At 35.3% G+C, this 19,000-nt stretch overlaps 2 protein-coding genes across 2 annotated transcripts in view; one reads left to right on the top strand and one right to left on the bottom strand.

Annotated features, from left to right (window-relative positions):
- The first annotated feature begins 9,866 nt into the window (after nucleotides 1–9,866).
- On the top strand, nucleotides 9,867–12,393 carry LOC113748982 (interferon-related developmental regulator 1-like). The gene is made up of 9 exons (XM_027292596.1): nucleotides 9,867–9,978; nucleotides 10,058–10,173; nucleotides 10,275–10,385; nucleotides 10,651–10,760; nucleotides 10,861–11,170; nucleotides 11,270–11,347; nucleotides 11,424–11,474; nucleotides 11,609–11,698; nucleotides 12,065–12,393. Exons 1-9 carry the CDS (start codon nucleotides 9,882–9,884, stop codon nucleotides 12,164–12,166), a joined length of 1,065 nt encoding a protein of 354 aa, XP_027148397.1. The 5' UTR covers nucleotides 9,867–9,881; the 3' UTR covers nucleotides 12,167–12,393.
- A 2,685-nt stretch (nucleotides 12,394–15,078) lies between these two features.
- The window catches only part of LOC113749308, a 10,738-nt gene continuing 6,816 nt past the window's right edge, over nucleotides 15,079–19,000 (bottom strand). Inside the window, exons 2-6 of the mRNA XM_027292995.1 lie at nucleotides 18,663–18,776; nucleotides 17,790–17,855; nucleotides 17,288–17,385; nucleotides 15,852–16,291; nucleotides 15,079–15,347 (exon numbers count right to left, since the gene is read on the bottom strand). Of these exons, the coding sequence (XP_027148796.1) occupies nucleotides 15,079–15,347; nucleotides 15,852–16,291; nucleotides 17,288–17,385; nucleotides 17,790–17,855; nucleotides 18,663–18,776 (987 nt within the window). The remainder of the gene's footprint in view (nucleotides 15,348–15,851; nucleotides 16,292–17,287; nucleotides 17,386–17,789; nucleotides 17,856–18,662; nucleotides 18,777–19,000) is intronic.

Here is a 19,000-nt window from a genome sequence, read left to right as displayed (position 1 = left end):
TAGCTTACTACTTAGAGAATTTGCATTCTTAGTTGACATAACCAAATAGCTTTAAGTGGGGAAAAAAGCAAATAGTACTTGAAGAATAGAAATTTTGATCAAATCAAGCTGCTTTAGAAAATCCCGAAGAGATGCATTCAGAAAAATCCCAAAAAGAGAGAGAGAGAGAGAGAAAGACTTGCTTAGAAGTGCAAATTACAAGTTTTTTTTTCTTTTTTCATCCTCTCATCCCTCCCTACACTTTTTCTACCCCTAACTATTAAGCTCAGAATTTAATCTCTAAGGCCCTGTACAACTATGAACCACTAATGGTGGAATGAATACTAAGGTACATTCAACAGTGACAATCGATCATTTTAGTCAATGCAGAAATACAATGGGTCTGGAATTAATAATAAATCTGTCAAAAAAAAAAGCAACTAATGAACATAAAAGACAAAATCCTTCAAAAAGAAAAGAAATATACAGAATATTAATTACGGAATAATTATGCAAAATAAATTGAGTCCATCTGTGAAAGGTGTCTGTCTGAGAATAGAAAAAAGACCCATGCAGCTTGCAGATTCGCGGGAACCCAACACTAAAAGGTTTCATAAAAGTACGCAGACAGCAGTACCAACAAAATTTATACTAATACATTATATAAAACAGACGAGTATGGTCTATACCTGGAAACTCGAAAAGATCGAATCATTGCTACAAAGTTTTTTTTTTTTTTTTTTTTTTAAAGAGCGTTTCTTTCCTTCCTGCTGATGGACGGTGAATTTACTCACTTTTCATCCTTAAACTTTGTGACCAAGACACATTTGATCCCCAAACTTTTCGTCAGAACATATTGAGTACATGAATTAACGATTTTTTGCCATATTTAGTCAAAAAACGGGAATTTACTCAAATTGGACGGTGAAGACCACGTGGCCGTTAACAAATGTTCAAATATCAATTTATAACCAACACAAGTCAGCTTTTTGTGGACATTACACAATTCCTTGAACAAGTTGTCCATTTTGGTATTATTTTAAGTTCTTACTTAATGGGCATTACCTATTCAAAATACTAGCTTTTGTGGACATTTTACTCTCAAACATTCAATTTATAATAAATATATAAATATTTTTAAGTAAAATTCAAAAAGTGTTACAGTAATTTCTTTCGAAAAAAAACTAGTAGGTTATCTATTTAACATAAATTAAATATTTTTTTAAAAAAAAATATCTCATAAAGTACCAACTCTTTATGGCTTTTCTCTATTACATAAACCAAGTACCAGTTTTTATGGGCATTTTATTTTGAATCATTTAATTTATGTTAAATACATAAATATTTGCAAATAAAATTCAAAAGCCGTTACACAAATATTTTTACGAAAGGAAAACTAGCATGTTTTGTATTTAATATAAATGAAGTATTTGAAAGTAAAAAAAATTGTCCATAACATACCAGTTCTTTACGAGTTCCTTTCATTATATGAATGAAGTATTAGCTATTTATGAGCATTTTACTTTGAATCATTTAATTTATATTAAATACATAAACGTTGATAAGTGAAATTCAAAAAGTGTTACACTAATATTATTACGAAAGAAAAACTAGTAGATTTTATATTTAACATAAATTAAATACGTGAAAGTAAAAAAAGAAATTGTCCACTTTTTACTAGCTCTTTACGGGTTTCTTCTATTATATGAATAAAGTACTAGCTATTTATAGGCATTTTACTCTGAATCATATAATTTATGTTAAATACATAAATGTTTGTAAGTAAAATTTAAAAAGTGATATACTAATATTTTTACGAAAGGAAAACTAGTAGGTTTTGTATTTAACATAAATTAAATACGTGAAAGTAAAACAAAAAAAAAAAATTGCCCATAACATATCAGCTCTTTATGGGTTTCCTCTATTACACGAACAAAGTAATAGCTATTTATGAGCATTTTATTATGAATCATTTAATTTATATTAAATATACTGGATTGGAAAAACTTTGTTGAATCACTCCATTAACTCTGCTAATCTCAAGCAGCTTTTCACTTCATTAACTCAGTGGGAAAGGGGAAACTTGGAGAAGAAAAGCAGTGGGTTAGAGAAAGAGTCAAGTGTGGACTTGTGTTGGCTATAAATTGATATGTGTTCTGACGAAAAGTTTGAGAACCAAATGTGTCTTCGTCACAAAGTTTGAGGATGAAAAGTGGATTTTTCCTGGAAATCAGTCTTTCCAACAAATTCTTTGGGTTCTAAAATTTAAAGTTTCCATGCCTCTCATGTACCAAATGCCATGATAGTGAACAAATTTACTGGGCAGAACTACAAAATTTAACCAAACTTGATATGCAACAGGATACCCCTGAATGATAGGCTAAGAAAGTAAACTAGGGGGAACCAAAGGACTCCAGCCATATATAGAACTGATTTGTTTCGACAATTAATTATGCAGTTCTAGTTAGGATATCCATTGCTGTCATGTGTTTGGATAGTGTATTATTTGAAATATTATTTGAAATAATTACGTTGTGTTTGGATTGCATTTTCCGTCATTTTTCATGGAAAAATTACTGTAGCGATTTGATATATGTGAGGGAAAAGGTGATAGGGAAATGTGATCACGGAAAACGATAATATTTTTCGACAGAAACAAGCAATCCAAGCATGGTCTTACTGTAGCACTTTTTGTGATATGATGTATGTGAGATAAAAAGTTGATTGGGAATATAAAAAGGTAGGTTGGAAAATGTGTTTGTGATGCAAGCAAAATATTATTTGGAATAATTTTGGTATCCAATGGTATTACTTCTAGCCTCCTGCTTCAATCTAACTTCTCTGAAGTTTCTAGTTTGTATTGTGATTCTGTGAACAATGGTTAAATAGGATTCAATTGTCAACAGCGCCTATTGCATCTGGGTTGGATTATATATTTTTACGTACTTCAACTTGATTTTACAATTGAACGATTTCCCAGTTTTTAGTTATTAGCTACCAAGTTGGTTCTAATACAGTGTAGTATTTATGCTTAATCTACAAAACTACGTAATGTTCAAATCCTTTATCACCATCAACTGCTGCTGCTTAAAATTATGGCCCATATAGGTTGGTGGGACAAGTTCAATCAAGCGTCCAATAGAGAATGAAAAAGGGTTGGATGGGGGGAAATAACGACCCGAAAAGATGGGACATGGAACTTGGGCAGCGGGGGAACAGAAGAAGGTGCCGTACATGATGTTGACTGGGGACTTGAAAGTTGTCCTGACAATGGAAGAATGGGTACTGCATTCAGAACAGAACTCTCTCTCTATCTATTGAGTCCTCTCTTTCAGAAAAATCATCATCAGAATTTGCTTGCTTGCTTGCTACTATCACTCTTTTCAAGTTACTAAATCCCAGGACTACACTGCTGGCCATCTCTTTCAGCAAAACCCCCTCTGCCATCCTTTCCTTGTAGCAGTAGCATTTCATTCATTCACTTCACCTCCCCGGGGAAACAAACCAAGAAAGATGATGATAATTGGTTGGATTCCCAATGTTATGTTTGACTGCACTTGATCTCCTTTCAAACCCTCCTCTCCTACTCCCCAAAAAAACACTTCTCTCTGGGCAGTGTGCTGTGCTCACATGGGTACTTCCCATTTGTACCCCACCCAACATTGCTCTGCACCCGCCCTTACTCCCCCAGCTCACTCCTATAGATTCTTGGCTCGGGGGGGTGTCCCTTCAATTGGAGGGTCTTTGGAATTGCTTTTGCTTGCCTAGAATTTCATTAGACAACAAGAAGTTTGCGACAAGAAAGAGAATAGAATACCACAACCACCATCTCATCATTAAACTAGACATACATCCATTTTGGAAAATCATGCTGAGTGATTAAGGCAGCACCCCCTCATGGTCAAACACTATTGACAACGTGCCTTTTACTGAGAAATAGGCTCCCGTGGGTGGTGCACAGGGGTAAAAGGTGGGGAGGATGGTTTAGCAATAATCGCTCATAGGTTGGTGGCCAAAATTTGGCAACTCGTAGGGGGGAAAAACAGAACGTAAAATTGAAATGATGGCATGTAATATTGACAAAATTTGAGATGTATAAATTTACGTGAATGATAATTTAATATCCTATTAGTTACAATATTATACAATTAATTTTCAATAAACTATAATGTGTTTAGAAAATGATACATCATTTCTCCCTAACTACAATTAGTTTACTTTGGCGGCGAGTGAAATGTGCCATGCATGAGATTTACGGGTTACATATTTCTTTGACCTCAATTCAACTTTTATTTTGTGAGAGAGAGTGAAATTTGAACCCCTTCCATTTCTCTTATTCTGGAGACTAATACTGTCACGATATTGGCTCTGTTTGGATCCTATAGTTTTTCAAAAACTAATTTTTTAAATACTATAAAAATTTTTAAAAAGTACTCTAGAAAGTACTTTAAAAAGTAATCTAAATTTTTTTTAATGTTTAAAAAATATCTCAAAATATATTTTAAAAATTCTACTACTCTTAAATATTTCAAATTATTTTCTAAACATATTTCAAAATATACTCTAAAAACTCTGCTACAATAAAATTTTTCAAAAAATTCCCAAAAAAGCTAATACTTTTACTATTTTGGAAAAAAAGAGTCGACAATGAAATTAGAGTCCGCCGAGAAGGCCTTGCTCCAATTGTTGAAATTGAAACTCTCTCTTCTCTCTCTCCACTTCTTAAATCTCACCTTCCTCCTGCTGGAATTTTTTTAAAAAAACATGAAATTAGAGACCAAACATACTTCAAAGATTTCGAAATGCATTTATAACTATTCGACCAAGTCGTACGTACTAATTCAGTTCAGCGCTTTGAGGTACAACTTTTGAGAGACTAATCATTACAGGAATTTGTTTGGTTGTTGAAAACTCAACTACAAATTCGACATCTTTGGCTAATCTTAAGTCACACAATCATGGAATACTTTCGGCATGTTTTTAAAGTTACAAGCGCCTTGAACCTATTAAACAAAAATTGAGCGAATTGAACTAAAAGGACGTCCACAATTCCACCCGTAACCATCAACTTTTGCTTGGAGTACAACTTCAGCACGGGCCTGTGGGCTTTGGTTTCCCATTTCCCAATATGATAACCAACATATATCTCAAACGTATAACCCTGAAATGGTTCTGGGCTGGTCCAGATTGTCTGGTACAAATTTGAGAAATTCCAATGCACCCACTTATTGTCCAACGAGTTTTTGGATCTAAATCGTGCGAGACCTGCCGAATAATTGTTTACGGCACTTAATTGGAGGGTACAATGGACTAATTCAAACAATCATTCAATCAAATTCAGTTTTTTGAATGTGATTGTGCTAGTTTACCGCGTATTTGGACGGTACAATGACACGACCGGAAATGATTTTTTATTCTTTTTAATAGAGGTGGTAAAAAGTTCCAAGATCCAATGGGTTTTCATGCCCAAATTTAATTTGAGCGGGATGGGTATGTAAAATATAAGACTGTGCTTAATTGAGAATATCCAATAATATTCATTGAAAAGATAGGTCTAATTGGGACTCCACGAGTCTTACTTTCTCTCAAGACCTGAAAAGATTAATTTTTCTAGATGCCAATATCCACCCAACAATTTTGAGACATTTGATTAGCAAAGTTCGTTACATCCAAATTGAACTTGAGAAAGCAAATTTATTTTCAAATCTCATGAAATTTGGTTCTCGAAAACTGAATTTAGAAAAAAAAAATCAATTGACATAGGTTTTATTATATGATTTTTCTACCGTGCAAAAAAATTAGAACTAATCAACTTCATCGTCATCTGGACTGTACAAATATGTATAAGATCGTCTATTAGAGGAAACATGGGTTGCATTTAGTCATAGGAAGTAAAAATTTGGACAGGTACAAAACTAAATCATCAAACATTTGAGGAGAATCCATGACTTTGATGGTTGATACTTTTGCCAAGTTAAACAAACTTACTAAATGATATTAAAAAGGGTAATTGAGACATTTGGCTTTAGAAAAAGTAGTTTAAAAAATAAAATGGAATTTATTGGGTATTTGGGCTGCATTAAAATGGGTCCAACCCATTTTGCTCGCATGATTAAAGCTGTCCGCAAATGGGTTGATGAAATCAACTGGGTCTGAGAACTTAAAGTTTCTTGGGCTTTCTGGATAATCCGTTTATCAGATCCCCAAATTAATTCTGCAGTTTATTGATGAATCTGGCAACAGATACAGACCGGTGGTCTCTACCGCAGGTGCTTGACACCAAATTTAGCCAACTGCTTGCGGGTTTCGAACCCAAATTTATGTTCAATCCAATAAAATCAACCACAACCCACCATCTTTAAACCCTCGCCTGGTGTTGCTTTCAAGCAAATCACTTGTCAAACATGGCAACAAAACAATCTTTGATGAAGACAACTATTTAATTAGACAGATGAATTGTCTCAAGTGTAACAGCCATGTGATAACAACATGTCATTACTGATATCAAAAACGTTGAAAATTTGTTCTGTGTAGCTATAATTGGATGGTATACGAAAGCGATTTTCTTTCTTTCTTTTTTTAATTGGTAGAATTGAAGACTATTACCAAGAATTGGCTGCCGGAAGTAGAAACTAGAAAGCAAAGCAAGAACTGTTTGTATATTCCTCCTCCAGTAAATTCCTGTACCACCGAGTGAGCCATCCAGTTGCGTGGCTGACTCAGGACCAACAGCGAAGAGCACGTGCTCCTATCATGTGGCAGCTCTCCAACATCACGATTCAACCTCTTGAACAACTGGCCCTACGTGGCATATGGAACCAGCGTTCATAGTTGAACTACTTACTATTCGATGTTGAGTTTGCGTTGGATTCGTAAGAATTCATTTGAATTTATTTGTCATTTAATCAAATTAGATTTGAATAGTATTTTATATTCAATAAATTTAATAAAATATTTATTTAAATTCGATTCAATAAACAAATAAATCAAAATTAAATAAAAATTTTAATTTTATTAAAATAATTGAACAAAATTTAAACACTAGAATATTTGATTTAATTAATTTTGTTTCCATTCCTACGGAGCGTTCCACAACATCATCGGACCTTCTCCCACCCGTCTCTAAGCAACGGTCCTGATCTCTCCACGTCACCACAACCATTTCTGCCCACACGATCGCCAGACCCCGAATATTCCAAACCAGCCAACGTGAATAATTCCATTGCTCCTCGCCGCAGCTTTTCCATTTTGCACCGTCTCGCAATTTGTCCTACTCGTTTTAAAGTTATTACTACTTGTTACCCCTTTAGTTTAGAATTGTGTACTTTCAACCTGGCAAAAACATCCAAAATTTGACATTTTCGTCTCCAGTTCCATGTTAATCCATTTTTTTCGGCTTACACTTCCTGCTAATAACTTATGGACCATAAATTAGAAGACAAACTAAACTAGCCAATAATTGAATCAAACTCTATGTGATAAAAGCTCATTTTAATTTAAATCTATTAACTAACTAATTAAAATATGAATAGAATTTTGTGTTGGATAAAATTTCAAATTTGACTTGAATTTAGCTCGATTCCTATAAAATATGAAATTTACATGTATAAAATTAGAGCTATTTAAGTTTGAGCCGAATTTGATTTATTAAAAACTTGTTTAAGCCTAGAGTGATATGTGAATGAGTTAAAATTGAACACAATTTTAATTTTGATTAAATAAATAAACATTCTTGAATACTGTAATGTGCCAAAATGAGAGACTGATGCTGATCAAATACCTAACTAGTTTGTGGCAGTAAATAATTATCAACATGTGCGTATATGTTTCAAATGAAAATATATCCTTTCAAAATGTGTAAGATCAAGGACAGATAATTTGTAGACATGAGGCCCATTTGTGCAATTTTCCATCTCCATTTAAAGTAAATATTAAGTCTTTTTTTTTTCTTTTTTTCCCTTGGTGTTTAACTTCTTCTATAAAACCAGTGTACCCTCGTTCGACACGCCTCTCTCTTCTTCCTTAAAAATCATCTGAAAAACAAAAACAACGTCGGAATCCCTCCCTTCAAAATCCTCCAACCTTTTTATCTCCGAGAAATTTTTCATGGATACGTTGTTCCTCGAATTAATAAAGTTGAAGAAGTTGAATCATCTGGCCAGCAGTTCCTTTCCTGTTTATAATTCTCAATCTCAGCCATCCGATCTTTCTGTTTCAATAGCTTTCCACCGTCCAATTCCAACTAGTCAATCTTGTTGTGCTTTTTGCTTCTGACGCTACTTAATTAGGAGCTCTCATCAATCATCACCACCATGGGCAGACGTATGTTCTTCAAAATTTTTTTTTTAATTTATTCGTTTATTCTGTCTTTTTAGTTTTTTCTTTTCTGGGTGTTACTTGAATTGTTTTTTCCGGTGGGATAGTTTCTGATTTTGGCAACTTGTCATTGTGAGATTTTATGAAATAATCAGGCAAACATATGATCATTTTTCTTTATTTTTGCTATCTTGGGCGGAAAGACCTATGCTAGTTCTGTATGTGCCCCAGATAAAACTTACCACTTTAATTTCAATCTTTAGTTTGCAACTTCTTAAAGTTAGATTAATCAAGTGATACCCTCTCTTGGTTGATTTTTTTCGTAATATTTACCAGAAATCTTTATTCAATTCTGTGACAAGAAATACTGCAGGTTCCCAATACGGCTGCTGAAGTGTCATTAGAATTGTGTGTTTTTTTTTTTCTTTTTTTTTATTTTTTTCTGAAAATTGTTTGTTGTTTATTTGCGTGCAGTTTGTTCATGGGGTAAATGTCTGTTGCCTGGGGAAGGTCTGTTGCCAATTAATGTTTGCTGCGTCAGTGATAATAAATGTCAACCACTTTACTAAACTAATTGGCCTGTTTTGGGTTGATGCAATTTCCGTTTTTGTGTGCTTATTAGATTGCCCAAGTTGGCAAATGTTTTTTGCTTTGATATTAGGGTTGTTTGTAAATTGACATTTTATTGAGGTGATTATGTGGGTTTGAAAAATTGTAGGGAGTTCACCAAAAAAGAAGAAATGCAAGCTTGCTGAGGATCAGTGATGTATATTGATAGTGGTTAGCTTCCTCAAATCTACTTGCCGTTCGATTCTATGGTTTGTGTCAGGCTCTGAGGATGTTCCAATTTGATAGGGAGACTTTTCCTTTGATCCAATGTTTAGATGATCTTATGTGAGGTAAAGGTATGGCTTTTCAAACTAATCATACAGAGTTTTCATTAACGCTGTTGCACTACTAGGAGTTTGGACATTGTGACATGTTGGCGTGGTGACTTCTCCATTTGGTATATGGATGTCGTGAGATTTGCAAAATATATGGTATGTTATACAGGTGGTCCACAAGGAGGGAAAGCATTGGAGCTATTATAGAGTTCTTTAATAGCATTACAGCATGATTTGTTGGAAAAGAAGTTAAAGGCCTTTTCTTAATTTTGTTTGGCTATTACTGGGGTTTTTTTTTTTTTTTTAAACTTTGTGGGAACTTTGATGGTGCTCTATTGTATGCATCTATCAATTGGGTGTGGTTTAATTGTTGCCCTTTTATAATTTTGTTAAGATATAGGGATTTGATATACTGATGTTTTATGACTTTTTGCTGGTGCTTTAACATATTTCAAAGAATATGTATGATGTTTTATTTGAAAAGAGATGTGGTTTTCGTGAATTTTGCTTTCTCTTGGACACATGATCAGAAACTGCTTCTACATTGTTTTTTACTCCAAATGCTAGAATCTTGTCTTACAATGGGGATGGGAATATGCGAAAGAGACCTTTTTTGTGTGGTTTTATATTTTTCAGTTCAAGATTTTGGATGTTGTACGTTTGTTCAAGTGGCATTCATATATTTTTCAAATTCTCATAGTTATGTTGCTTTCCAGGTTTGCTACACTGTTGCATCAGTGCATAGGTTCCATCAAGCGTGGTTCTGCTAAAGAGGTTGCTTTGGCTGCTCACGCTATTGGTAATCCTTGAGCTAATCATCAGTTAAATTGCTCTTATGTCTCATCTGCTTATTATTGAACTTATGTCGTTCTCTGTAGGACTTTTGGCTTTGACTGCTGGACCTGGAGACAAATCGCAAGAAATACTGGAAGACTCAATCTCTCCTATTTCTGAGGCCCTCAGATCTCGAAGTGAAGTATCTAAGATGTCTTCGGTCTGTATATTGATGGATAATATTATTTGGACTTGGGATTCTTAAGTTGAATTTTTTTGCTGTTAAAGCTGATTGTTTTTATGGACCTTTGCTGATTCTAGTTATTGGAGTGTCTGGCAATCATCACTTTTGTTGGTGCTGAAGAGCCAGAGCAAACGGAAAAATCAATGCAAATAATGTGGCAAGTGGCTCATCCAAAACTGGGTCCCAATGTATGTATGCATAAACTTTCCTATTCTGTTTAAAGTGGGATTCATCTTTTTACCTACTTTATGTTTCCCTGCTCTGCACATACCTGTAAATTGGGCATGAATGTGCATATATTCATTATCAATTATAGTTTGGTAATAAACTTCTGGTTTGCTATTATATGCTGACATGTAGAGATTTTTTTTACCTGGTGTTGTAGGTATAGAATGTTTTTATTTAGTGCTGTAGATCTAATGCTTATTCTTATTTGGTTTCTTTACCGTTCAGGTCAAAGCAGGTAGACCTTCGCCAGCTATGATAACCACAGTAGTGTCTGCTTGGTCATTCCTGCTTACAACTGTGGATGGTTGGACGCTTAACCAAAAAAGTTGGCAAGAGTAAACCTCCTCCTCCTTTCAGTATTATATTTATATTCTGGAGTAATTTTAGTGAGTGTTGCAGGTAGAAGAAATTATATTCATTTTCTTGATTATGCAGGCCAATTTACTACTTTTCTACTTTACTGGAAAAGGAGGAGAGATCTGTGCGCATTGCAGCTGGTGAAGCTCTTGCTTTAATTTTTGAGGTGGGGAGCTTGGAGAAGTTTGCGGGTGAATCTAAGGGATCCAGTGATGGCTCTAACAGTGAAGCAGACAAATCTCGGGAGCTGGTGCATATTCAGGGTCTGAGGGGTAAAATCTTAAACCAAGTGAGGAATCTTTCAACAGAGGCTGGTGGCAAAGGTTCTGCAAAGAAAGATCTCAATAGCCAAAGAAATACATTTCGCGATATCTTGGAATTTCTCGAGGTGATCTATCTTTTTTCTTTGTTTACTTCTGTGGTGGTGATAGTTATCCATCCTAAGGATTAAAAACTCATTTGATGCTATTCTTTAAATGCTAATCAGGATGGATATAGTCCAGAAACTTCAATGAAGGTTGCTGGAGAGTCTTTGAGCACAACTTCGTGGGCTCAATTGATCCAGGTTCACCCTGCTCTTTCTTTTTGGAATGTCAGACCTGCAAGCTTTGTCAAAGCTGACTGTTCTTTTGTTTTGACAGTTGAATTTTTTAAAGCATTTTCTTGGGGGAGGATTTGTGAAGCATGTGCAGGTCTTTTTTTTTTTAATTTAATTTGATCCCTTAACTCATTTTTTGCCTCAGGAAATAATTGGGCCATATAAATATTTTGTTCTTGATAGATGTTTATTAGGTTTCCTAAAATTTGGTCGTTGTTGTCCAAATAGGAAAATGAATTTCTTCATGACGTTTTTGGTTTCAATCCAAAGAAGAAATTCATGTCAGCTGCTGAGCATCGTTTATCTGCCAGTGAAAAGGTGACAATTTTCTGCCACTTTTATTTTGGTATAGATGTTTGCTTTCTAGATCTACTACTATTGTCTCTAAGAGTATCAGATTGAGTGAGTAACCTTAAATTATTCATCTATTTTCAGAAGAGTAGTTTGGGTCATATATCTAATCAATTTTATTGATTAATTTGTACTGTATTTGAATTGCCATGATGAATCTGCTACTTTTCACTGAACGGGAATAGAGATGCTGGGTTTGCTTGCTTTTCGCTACCTCTTTCATTACCTCCTGTCTATTGGGTGTGTGGGTGCGTGTGGCTCATTAGATATTCAGGCACACGTCTCTGTCCTGTGGTATTGTGATTAACTGTGGTTTATTTTGTCCTTCCTCAGAGGCTATACAGATCACCAAATTCCGGTCTTAATAAGGCAAGGACTCAGTTGCTGAACAAACAGAGGATGATATCCCAGGTAATACAGAAACTTCTTATCTGATTTGTTAATCATGGAAGCCACCGTTGTGTTGTTTTATAGTGTGTGAATAACATGGTATTGGTATTGGATCATTGGCACGTTACTTTGGTACAATGTAATCTGTTTAAAATTTTGGTGCTTTGTGTTGGGAAATGTGTCATTTGAGGGAAACTTCTTTGCAGAAACACATTATAATTCGTTTCTGGTAAATTTGGCATCTTAATACGGCTATAGTTGGTTTGTATTTTGACGTCGTTATGCTCGTATGCAGGACAGAACACCGGGCACTATGCTGTGTGTTTCAACGAGATGGCTTGAGATTCAGTAAATCATTGAAATTACATGTGGCCAGCTTCCCGTTGTACTCCGTTCATTGTTTTAGTAGTAATCACATAGCGTGCTAGTTTCCCATACTGGGATGTGTGTTATTCTTTGTACTAATTAAATGAATAAGGTTTTAATGTAGTAGAATGTTGGGCATAACTGCATTTGATAAACTGTTTACTGGGATGAACTATTTTGTCTCCCAAAGACAGAAGTTGCAGTGAAAGTGCAAGTCTCAGCATTTTGACAGTGCAAATATCAATGATGTTGTGCTCGTTTGATCTCCTTGCTCGTATTGCCGCATGATCCCTGTTTCACGATTCTAGTATATCAAGTAGTAGATTGTCGGGATACAAAATAGATCAGGTTCCATTTTGCCCGGTGGGGGGGAAAATATGCAAGCCTCAGCCGGCAGAAAAGCAAAAGCATAAATCACCGGAGATTAGGTGTATAGGGCAAAGCATCCTTTGTCTTTAGATACGGATGCTTACAGCATTAGTTACCAAAGAGATTGAAAGTCAATTGCCAAAGTACCTCTTTAGGGAGGACGTATAATCCACTTTGCCCTCTTCATTGTTTGATTAGATCGATTCACGCTTCCAAAGTTTCAAATTTTATAGTGCGAGACAATCAACCTCGCAACCCTACATTGAATACAATTAATTGTCGTCGTCTGAGGAGTAAATATTTCAAGGGAAGAACTAATTGTGTCTCAATTTGTGAAAAAGGTCTACACATGATAAGATCATCATTGTCCGCAAGCCATCACTAGGAGGGTATGTTTGTCGCTCGATATGTATGGATGCGCGCGGCCATACCTTTCTTCCCGAGTTATCATTTCATTTAGGTCGTTTCATCGAATCTCAGAGCATCTCCAACTACGTAGCATCTCCAACTGCGTGGAATAAGCGGTGTAATGTCTGACAGTTTAAGGGTTGGTTACATGGCTATCCATTGTGGCTGTGTAATACCCATTACACGCATCATCAGAATGATGCGTGTAATGGGTGAGCTATCTATTATAAAATTTAGCCGTGTTCATTTTTTTGCAATTGTGGAGTCCATTTGCAACGTTCATTTTTTTCCAACAATCATAATTTAATTTTCTATATAAACACACAACACACTTTTTTTTTCATATCCCACTATTCTATTCTATTATTTCTTTTACTCTCTCACTCATTTTCCTCAACCTTTGTGCACAATTTTTTAAAATTTCAATATTTTGTGATTATGGATGAAAATTTTAGTAGTTTTACAAATATGTTAAATGCTCCAAATATAGAAAATTAATAATATTATTTTTAGAAAATAAAAAATTCAAAAGGTAAAAAATTTAATGAAATTTAATACTTTATTATTTAAAAATAACAAAATTATTTTTAAAAACTACTTTATTTATTTATGGGATATGAGTCATGCATTATTAAAATAAATATTTAATTTAATAGTGGACCCATACTATTATACTTTGTGGAGTGTAATCCATTATGAGTGAAAGTGTAATAAAAGAGGAGAAAATGGAATGCTGACGTGACATGTGAATTACATTCTAAAAAGTGTAAATCATTGTGGATGTATTTAATGGACTTAAATTATGAAAACATAGTCAAATTGGTTTACTAAGTGAAGTGCATCATATTGGGGGGAAAAAAAGTCGTATTGATGCAATTGGACAATGCACGGGGTAAAATAAAAATTATGTATTTCTCACGGGTGCATGTTGTTATTAACCCATTACCAGATGCAGTAACTTCCGCGCAACCAGTCTCAAAACACCAGAATCAGTATGCTATTGTTCCTGTAAAATATGAAATTTTCCCTCACTAAAGAAAATTTTATCTTCTGTACAATTAACTATACAACGAGATCTTATATTAGTATCACAGAAAAGAGGGTATAGTTGTACGAATCAATTCATTACTCCAGAAAAATGCTTCCTCATAGCTTGATCTTTTCGGTAATGGCTTCTTCCACCACCTCTCCTTCCTCTGCCCCTGAAGTTCCCCCTACCACCTCTTCCTGCACCTTCATTACTATCAGGTCCGACATCAGTTTCTTCATTAGACTCAGCCAACCTTCTAACTGCACCCAATGGAATATTCCCGCCACGTCCAAGACCAAGGATAGTTTCCTTCTGGACTTGACTGACTAGTTTGGCCTCATTATAATTAGCAACGGCGATAGAACCTTCCACTTTATAGCTGTAGTTCTTACCATCCTTGACATAAAACTGGGGCTTTTTACGAGAGTTCCATTTTGAGGTAGTGTTTGGAGCTGAGCTATCATTATCAGCCGCCCTTGCTTTTCCCTTATCAGAAGCTAATTTGTCACCCAAAATCTCAGTCTCCTCCAACCCTGAATCACCAACACTAAGGCCCAGATCATCAAAAGAATCATCATATTCATCTTCGTACTCTAGTTGTGAAACAAGAGCGGAAGTTTTTTCTATGTACTTCTCATCCCTGCAATCCAGGGTCTCCGTCTCCGGTAAGTCAGTAGCAGTCTTCCTGATATACCTTCCTATAGAAGATGAGGAAGATGAAATTGATGGACCCTCAGGTTGATAGGCTACAAGTTGACTCATGGGGGTTGCAGATTCTACCAGTTTACCTTTTCCCTTGCCCATCGTGCTTGCAGACACAGCTGATTTTCTTACTAGACTTTGCTCCAATGATATGTCCAGGGCCATAGTCTGGGAACAAATCTTTTATTTGACTGATTTTTGACTCCAAAATTGCATTGTCTTCATCAGTCTTCACGCTACCAACTGTTCCTGAAGATGCTGTGTGCGATGCATCATTTGCATTGGTTTCCAGTGGATGCTTAAGGATACCAGAAAGAAACTGCTTCTGATCATCATCCAAAGACATCCATCCTGCAAAAGAAAGGGGAAAAAACAGTCGAAGTCTCAAAACATGCTGCGTTTGGTAAGACGTTTATGCACACTACCATGAAAAACAAGCATTGGAAACAACAAAATTGATATATTTCGTGAGAGACCTCCGGGAATTGCTTAATGATTTTCAAACACCAGCGGGGAGAGAGAGAGAGAGAGAGAGAGAGAGGGGCATGTTTATCTCTGTCTATGGTAAGGTCTTCCATGAAACTATGTCATCCTTCTCTGGGAATATAACAGACACTGCATTGCAACAATAATCTCTCACATGCATAAAACTGAATATGCTACATGTAACAGTATTAACTGTCAATTCCTAAAATTTTCCAAAAATCACCCTCTGACATGAAATCCTGAAACATATAGCTATATTTTTGTATATACCTTCTAGTGAGGTAACTCTTAATGTCATCTGATAATGTCTCATAACTCTAGAGGAAGCCAACCATCTAATCTAAAACCTCGTTACACATAGAATTGTACCTGTGTTTTGTAATAACACAACTCTGCTCATGATCTTGTGCTCCTTCTCAATATTTTGGAGAAAAGTTCCTCTTTTTTCTGCCTCAGTTATGCTTGAGAACTCTTGGCCAATATCTCTTAGTGTTTGTACCAAAATGTCTGTCCTTATGATAGGGTCATCCACATTTGCTGGAAACATCTTCATAGATGCCGGAAAAGGACAACTATTTTCAAATGCCTCATCACTTAAATAACAGAAATACAGTAGTTTCCAACCAAATTTTACTATTCTCGTTGACAACAACTTCAAACTGATTAAAATATCTGAAAGCATGTCACCAGATGTTTCCTGTATTGCGTCATCTCTTGAAGCCAAAATAATGTGAAAACCCCTCTGCAATGATGGCAGTAGTGAATCATGTAGTCTTGCAAGAGTAGTGAGCAGCTCCTCATTTCCATGGCTGTAGGGAGAAGGAAATTACATGACTTCTTAAAGCATGCAGATAGAAAAATTAGGCATAAAACTGCATCATGATTGAACCTATCAACAACTATTTTCTTCCTTGTTGATGACTACTGGTAATTTCCTTGGTTAAAAATGTGGGAGAAGGAATTTCCTTGGTAATTTCCTTGGTTAATTTCCATGGCTGTAGGGAGAAGGAAATTACATGACTTCTTAAAGCATGCAGATAGAAAAATTAGGCATAAAACTGCATCATGATTGAACCTATCAACAACTATTTTCTTCCTTGTTGATGACTACTGGTAATTTCCTTGGTTAAAAATGTGGTTGACTCATTAATGCTCAACATAGATGGGGAATTTGAAACCAAGATAATTGGGGAATATGTGGGTTCACAATATTACTAAATTGCAATGAAGCACAACATTTTTTTTCTCATCCTCCTGCCATGTAACGTCATTCAGTAAATTCCTTTGTCTATGAAGCGCAAAAATGTAATGCATCTACTAGCAAAATGCTGAGGCAACTTTAAGCAAGCTTTAGTGGGGTCATTCTTATCATGTTCAAATTTGTTTCTAAAGCAGAATTGTCTCCTTGACTAGTTCATTCAGCCAGTTAGCTATATGGGTTACCCAAAAGTATCTCTCTGAAGTGTGAGCAGTCATTTGTGTAAAAATTTTCTGCCACTTAATAGAATGCCTAAAATACCCTTCTTCATCTCGATTTTAACTGACCTACTTCCCCTTCTCTGTCTTAATGATATTTAGAATAAGTTAAAAACTTCCTTCAAACTGCTAGCACAAAATAAAAAAAAAAATCTTTTTTCACACTTAACTAATAACATATACATCAAAAAATATGGACACACATTGAGTTTGCCAAAAACATTGGTTATTGTTATGATTGCATTAGCCTCATACGTCTAATTGAAATGGAGTGCATCTACAATGTTTGAATGGTTGTACGAGGGGAACTTCCAGAGTGAATGCAATACCTCATATCAACAGGACAACAGAAGAAGACAGCTGCATACTTGTATGCAGCAACAAATGCATCCATATTGACAACTGCATCATTTATAAAATCCATAACCTGCAAATGATAGTAAGACAATGATGAACTATTAAAAAGTGGTGACAGATTGGTACTTCTAGAAAGTGAGGAGAAACAATGACAGCTTCAAAATAACCACCCATTTGAAGCAAACATACATTAGCTTTTGGTAACCAACTAAACCCTTTTAAGGACTGAGGATGGTCCTCATAGAATGGTAAGATGCTTTTTCTCTGAAAGCTCTGATGAAATTATTCTACAATCCCCAAGGGAAAAGGAGGAATTTCTCAGTGCTTCATTTGTTTTTGTTTTGGTTGTCAATGAGAAATTTTCTTCTTCTACTTGTACAGCAAAAAGGGTGTTGTTGGCAGGGGTAATGGGGAGTGGAGGGTATTGGAAGAGGACTACCCTAAAAATCTATGAAGAAATGAAGAAAAAGCTACCTCTAAGTAGTCTGCACGAAGCCGACTAACTGGTTGATCCTGTAAGTTACCTGTGGCAAAGAGGACCTGCAAATGGACATGCATCCGCATCAAATACATAGCATAACTCTTCAACACAAATTACTCACAAATCAGGTAAACAAGAAAAACTTTGCTAGAATAAAATTTTTCATTTTCTCCATCACATTGTACAGTCCTTCAACAACTTTGATTTAGGAAATAAACTTTAAAAATCCAATCCAGCTGGTTGCCTAGAATTCAGTAGAAAAAAAATTGAAGCACTTTGAGGACCAATAAGGGCATCTAATTGACACTTAAACTAACAATCCAAATGGGATTATCACCTTTAGATCCTAAACTTTCAGATACCAATTTTAACTCCACCAGCTAATCACATTATACTAAACACTACCCAGCGCTGAAAAAAAATATAACATATGTATACAGATGAGAAATACATATGACTTCACCACTCTTATGAGAATCATAATTTTCTCCTGTCACCTAAAATGTCAACTAAATGCAGATGAAAATCATGATTCACCATACACTATGTGCATGTGGCAATGGGCATATGTTGTGCGTTTGCACAACCATGCCCGGCCATGAGCAAGTATACAACAGGCACATCATATAAGATGCTTTTGCTAAATGTAATGTTCATAACCAATAAAGAACCATGCAAAGATGGAGAAAAATTAAACCAGGTCCTGGGAAAAAACATCTGTTATAAGTCTAAGCTCACCAAAAAGCAGATTGAAAAAATTTAATGAAAATGTTTTGTCATAATAATATCATAAAAAATGTATTGTTCTTAGTATCTACTCCACCTTCCAGGAAACATATAAACGCAAACAGAAGAAGAAAGACCACCTCTAAAGATGAGCTACAACGTTGATACATTGTCTGGATGAGGGTCAGAAAATGTGACAAAACTGCTGTAAACTTATCATGCATCCACCACTGAGCTTTTATTGCATTCACAACCTGAGGAACATCATTAAACACAGCAACATGAGAGAGGAAATAGGGAAAGAGCTACCAACTCATACACCACAGGCCTTTTTCAACATGTTTGCAGGCACAACATTAGTTGTAAGATTTTAATATCAATATACCGAAAACTCATTGATGCAAGATGCAAATAACAAACTAAAACCAGAAATTCAACCAGCAAATGTGTTTTTTTACAGAAAAAAAACCAATAAATT

This window comes from Coffea eugenioides, chromosome 10 (genome assembly GCF_003713205.1).
Source record: "Coffea eugenioides isolate CCC68of chromosome 10, Ceug_1.0, whole genome shotgun sequence".
Classification (NCBI taxonomy): Eukaryota; Viridiplantae; Streptophyta; class Magnoliopsida; order Gentianales; family Rubiaceae; genus Coffea; species Coffea eugenioides.
This window is presented reverse-complemented; position numbering and strand designations above follow the sequence as displayed.